The following is a 5,639-nucleotide window of genomic DNA, read 5'->3' as shown; positions in this document are numbered from 1 at the left end:
CGCCAATGTCATTATGGGCTCTCCTAGATGCAGATCTAGGATCAGCTTCCCTCCGCCAATGTCATTATGGGCTCTCCTAGATGCAGATCTAGGATCAGCTTTCCCTCCGCCAATGTCATTATGGGCTCTCCTAGATGCAGATCTAGGATCAGCTTTCCCTCCGCCAATGTCATTATGGGCTCTCCTAGATGCAGATCTAAGATCAGCTTTCCCTCCGCCAATGTCATTATGGGCTCTCCTAGATGCAGATCTAGGATCAGCTTTCCCTCCGCCAATGTCATTATGGGCTCTCCTAGATGCAGATCTAGGATCAGCTTTCCCTCCGCCAATGTCATGATGGGCTCTCCTAGATGCAGATCTAGGATCAGCTTTTCCTCCGCCAATGTCATTATGGGCACTCCAAGATGCAGATCTAGGATCAGCTTTCCCTCCGCCAATGTCATTATGGGCCTCCTAGATGCAGACTAGGATGAGCTTTCCCTCCGCCAATGTCATTACGGGCTCTCCTAGATGCAGATCTAGGATCAGCTTTCCTCCGCCAATGTCATTACGGGCTCTCCTAGATGCAGATCTAGGATCAGCTTTCCTCCGCCAATGTCATTACGGGCTCTCCTAGATGCAGGTCTAGGATCAGCGTCTTCCTCCGCCACAATGAACAGGGGCTCTCCTAGATGCAGATCTAGATCAGCTTTCCCTCCGCCAATGCTTCTCACATAGTAGCCTCCTTTCTTTCGTAGATGCAGATCTAGATCAGCTTTCCTCCGCCAATGTCATTAAGGGCTTCCTAGATGCAGATCTAGGATCAGCTTTTCCTCCGCCAATGTCATTATGGCTCTTCCAGATGCAGATCTAGGATCAGCTTTCCTCCGCCAATGTCATTATGGGCTCTCCAGATGCAGATCTAGGATCAGCTTTCCGCCAATCCCAACCATTAGTGGGGAAATGCTAAAACTGACCCGTGAATGTTGTCTAGGGCAAATAGATTAGCCACCTAAAACCTTGGGGTGGAGAAGAGAAAAAAATATCTAATTTGCGGGCTGGTTTTGCCTATTACCAACCCTTGTCTAGGGGCAACATCACCCTTCGCACCTCATTGTGGTCACACACATTATAAACCTCTTCAATCACCTTCTCAAACATGGCTTCATACTTGACGTAGGCCAGCCAGTTGGTTCTGATCCAGCGCTGAGCCAAATCAAACCCCAGCTCTCTAGCTTCCTGTGAGGGCAGACTGGACAGGCCTGATTGGAAGATAACAGAGTGACCGATTGGCAGGCGTGATTGTGCACCTTATACGGACATAGGGTGTCATTTGGGATGCAAACATGAAAACCATATCAGGGTTAACTAGGTCCTACCTTGATGAGTATGTGTTGTAGAGGGGGCCATGCTGGGGTAGTCCCCCACTGCTGACCACTGTCAACCAGGGACGTAGGGACACCGTTGGGGAACGCAAGACCACCACTAGTCTACAGAGGGAGAAAGGAAGGAAGGAAGGAAGGAAGGAAGGAAGGAAGGAAGGAAGGAAGTAAGAAGGAAGGAAGGAAGGAAGGAAGGAAGGAAGGAAGGAAGGAAGGAAGGAAGGAAGGAAGGAAGGAAGGAAGGAAGGAAGAAAGGAAGGATTTTTATTTTTGTTTTATTAAAACCGCCCTCTTGGAGGACAAATATCTTTGTTTTTTTGACCGCTTTTTAAAAAAAAACCGATATATACAGTTGAAGTCGAAAGTTTACACCGTAGCCAAATACATTATGAATGTTGTCCCGTTCCTCCTGACAGAGTGTAACAGTCAGGTTTGTCGGGCTCCTTGCTCGCACACAAGCCAGTTCTGCCCACAAATGGTGGTATAGGATTGAGGTCAGGGCTTTGTTGTCTTTACGACATTCTGCCACAACTTTGAAGTATGCTTGGGGTCATTGTCCATTTGGAAGTATGCTTGGGGTCATTGTCCATTTGGAAGTATGCTTGGGGTCATTGTCCATTTGGAAGTATGCTTGGGGTCATTGTCCATTTGAAGTATGCTTGGGGTCATTGTCCATTTGGAAGTATGCTTGGGGTCATTGTCCATTTGGAAGTATGCTTGGGGTCATTGTCCATTTGGAAGTATGCTTGGGGTCATTGTCCATTTGGTATGTTGGGGTCATTGTCCATTTGGAAGTATGCTTGGGGTCATTGTCCATTTGGATTGTCCATTTGTATGCTTGGGGTCGTTGTCCATTTGGAAGACCCATTTAAGACCAAGATTTAACTTCCCGACTGATGTCTTGAGATGTTGCTTCAATATATCCACATAACTTTCCTCCCTCATGATGCCATCTATTTTGTGAAGTCCACCAGTCCCCCCTGCAGAAAAGCACCCCCACAACATGATGCTGCCGCCCCCGTGCTTCACGGTTGGGATGGTGTTCTTCGGCTTGCAAGCCTCCCCCTTTTTCCTCCAAACTATCAGAAGCTTCTAAAGCCTTGACATCATTTTCTGGAATTTTCCAAGCTGTTTGAAGGCACAGTCAACTTAGTGTATGTAAACTTCTGACCCACTGGTATTGTGATACAGTGAATTATAAGTGAAATAAATCTGTCTGTAAACAACTGTTGGAAAAATGACTTGTGTCATGCACAAAGTAGATGTCCTAACCGACTTGCCAAAAACTATAGTGTGTGGAGTGGTTTGAAAACGAGTTAATGACTCCAACCTAAGTGTAATGTAAACTTCCGACTTCAATTGTACATACGTTACCTATACATTTGACATACAGTACATGGGGCTTTTATATCTAAAACAAAAATACATCAACAAATGCTTTAATCCCACCTTCAGCCCATCCCACCTATCAGCATAGGGAGGGAGGGATTTAACACTAACTACTATAAATACACATTGCTACAGTAACTCAATGGGCGTGTGTATTTTTCAGTGACAAATCAATGTACATGCTCTTTCAGTCACAGTATTTCAACAGGACACTGATTCTTTTTCACAAAGAGCGAGGTCTTGGGACCAGCAAGCTAAACTAACCTGTAGATAGTGTAGTGCCTTCTGTCCCATGGAAGGCTGGGAGTAGCAGTCTGCCCAGACAGGGGCCAGGTTAGTGGGGTAGAATGCAGGGTGGGAGGTGTTGGTTACCAGGCTGTAGTCCAACCAGACGCCCCTCTTCTCATCCCACAGCACTGCCTCTATGGCCTCTTGTCTGGCTGATACAGCTTTGTCATACCGCGCTGCTTCAGACTCATTACCTGGAACAGCAGATTATACAGGACTTTTACTGGACCACATGACCTGCTGACAAATATCTAGGGCCCAGGGGTTATAGCTAGGGCCCAGAGGTTACCCAGAGGTTGTACTTTTACTAGGGCCCAGAGGTTGGGCCCAGAGGTTGGACCCAGAGGTGCTAGGGCCCAGAGGTTAGCTAGGGCCCAGAGGTTGTAGCTAGGGCCCAGAGGTTGTAGCTAGGGCCCAGAGGTTGTAGCTAGGGCCCAGAGGCTTGTACCTAAGGCCCAGAGGTTGTAGCTAGAGACAGGTGGTAAGAAAAGAGGTTCCTTCCGCTAGCTAGTCCCAGAGGTTGTACCTAAGGCCCAGAGGTAACTAGAACAGGTGGTAAAGAAAATTCCTTCCGTCATCAAAGGCTCTCATCACCCAGCGTCCTGTAGAAGTGAGCCAGTGTCCTTTCGTTGCGACAGAGCAGAGCGTTGAGGTCTGTAGGAATGAGCAGACTGGTTCTGGTGTCTTTCAGAGATCCGTTGTTGTTCCCCAGGCCGTCCACAAACCAGCGAGACGAGAAGTCCCACCCGGACTCTGCTCCTGAATGCAGCTCTTTCCACAGCCTCTCTGCAGCATCTGAGTTCAGGGGGGTGGACGCAGGTAAAGACCAGGTCTCAAAAGGGCTTCCCTCTACTCTAAAGTACACCACTTCAGACCAACCCGATAGATAGTGTGTTCATGATGGGAATGTTGTTTGTTCATGAAGTAGGGAATTAACGTTTACCCTCGGTCAGACCTTCAGCCAGCTCTAGATCATCACTGTAGGACTCCGGTCTGGAAGAAAAGTAAGACGCAACACACAGATACAGACACACACAAACAAATCCACTCCAAAAAATACATGGGTGGGATTTTGTGTTGTGACAGATGGACAAAAGTGTCTTGTATTGAAGGGGATGAGGGTAATGTTCCTGTTGGGTTCCTTACCTGGGCAGGCCGACCTGTACATCATAACGGTTCAGAACATGCTTATTCCCCTTCACTTCAACGGCCACAGAGCGGTTCCGCATCCAGAACAGGTACTCCTGCTCTAGAGCGGGCAGAGCAGTCCTACACAGTAGAGTAGGTTGGGATTATAATCTAGGGCTGGCAGAGTCCTACACAGTAGACTAGGTTGGGATTATAATCTAGAACAGTCCTACAGTAGAGTAGGTTGGGATTATAATCTAGGGCTGGCAGAACAGTCCTACACAGTAGAGTAGGTTGGGATTATAATCTAGGGCGGGCAGAACAGTCCTACACAGTAGAGTAGGTTGGGATTATAATCTAGGGCTGGCAGAGCAGTCCTACACAGTAGAAGTAGGTTGGGATTATAATCTAGGGCTGGCAGAACAGTCCTACACAGTAGAGTAGGTTGGGATTATAATCTAGGGCTGGCAGAGCAGTCCTACACAGTAGTAGGTTGGGATTATAATCTAGGGCTGGCAGAACAGTCCTACACAGTAGAGTAGGTTGGGATTATAATCTAGGGCTGGCAGAGCAGTCCTACACAGTAGAGTAGGTTGGGATTATAATCTAGGGCTGGCAGAGCAGTCCGACACAGTAGAGTAGGTTGGGATTATAATCTAGGGCTGGCAGAGCAGTCCTACACAGTAGCAGAGTGTTGGGATTATAATCTAGGGCTGGAAGAGCAGTCATACAGTAGAGTGTTGGGATTATAATCTAGGGCTGGAAGAAACAGTCATACACAGTAGAGTAGGTTGGGATTATAATCTAGGGCTGGCAGAGCAGTCCCTACACAGTAGAGTGTTGGGATTATAATCTAGGGCCTTGAAACAGTCCCTACACAGTAGAGTGCTGGGATTATAATCTAGGGCTGGAAGAGCAGTCATACACAGTAAGTAGGTTGGGATTATAATCTAGGGCTGGAAGAGCAGTCCCACAGTAGAGTAGGTTGGGATTATAATCTAGGGCTGGCAGAGCAGTCCTACACAGTAGAGAGTTGGGATTATAATCTAGGGCTGGAAGAGCAGTCCTACACAGTAGAGTGTTGGGATTATAATCTAGGGCTGAAGAGCAGTCATACACAGTAGAGTAGGTTGGGATTATAATCTAGGGCTGGCAGAGCAGTCCTACACAGTAGAGTAGGTTGGGGGATTATAATCTAGGCTGGCAGAGCAGTCCTAGAGATAGGCTGGGATTATAATCTAGGCTGGCAGAGCAGTCCTACACAGTAGAGATTTATAATCTAGGCTGGCAGAGCAGTTGGAGATTATAATCTAGGGCTGGCAGAGCAGTCCTACACAGGAGTGGGATTATAATCTAGGGCTGGAGAAAGAGCAGGGGCTGGCAGACAGTCATACACAGTAGAGTAGGTTGGGATTATAATCTAGGCTGGCAGAGCAGTCCTACACAGTAGAGTAGGTTGGGATTATAATCTAG

General features: G+C 47.5%; 1 protein-coding gene across 1 annotated transcript; it reads right to left on the bottom strand.

The window, feature by feature from the left end:
- Positions 1-1,058: 1,058 nt before the first annotated feature.
- Positions 1,059-4,307, bottom strand: LOC124030448 (trehalase-like; the record flags this gene model as incomplete). The annotated part of the gene is made up of 6 exons (XM_046341789.1): positions 1,059-1,218; positions 1,359-1,469; positions 3,015-3,232; positions 3,633-3,833; positions 3,982-4,031; positions 4,185-4,307. Coding segments are annotated over 6 exons (863 nt in total), but the record flags the coding sequence as incomplete, so codon positions are not given.
- Between the last annotated feature and the right edge of the window lie 1,332 nt (positions 4,308-5,639).

Source organism: Oncorhynchus gorbuscha, unplaced genomic scaffold (genome assembly GCF_021184085.1).
Source record: "Oncorhynchus gorbuscha isolate QuinsamMale2020 ecotype Even-year unplaced genomic scaffold, OgorEven_v1.0 Un_scaffold_11627, whole genome shotgun sequence".
NCBI lineage: Eukaryota > Metazoa > Chordata > Actinopteri > Salmoniformes > Salmonidae > Oncorhynchus > Oncorhynchus gorbuscha.
The sequence above is the reverse complement of the archived record's forward strand: the minus strand, read 5'-3'. Positions and strand labels throughout refer to the sequence as shown.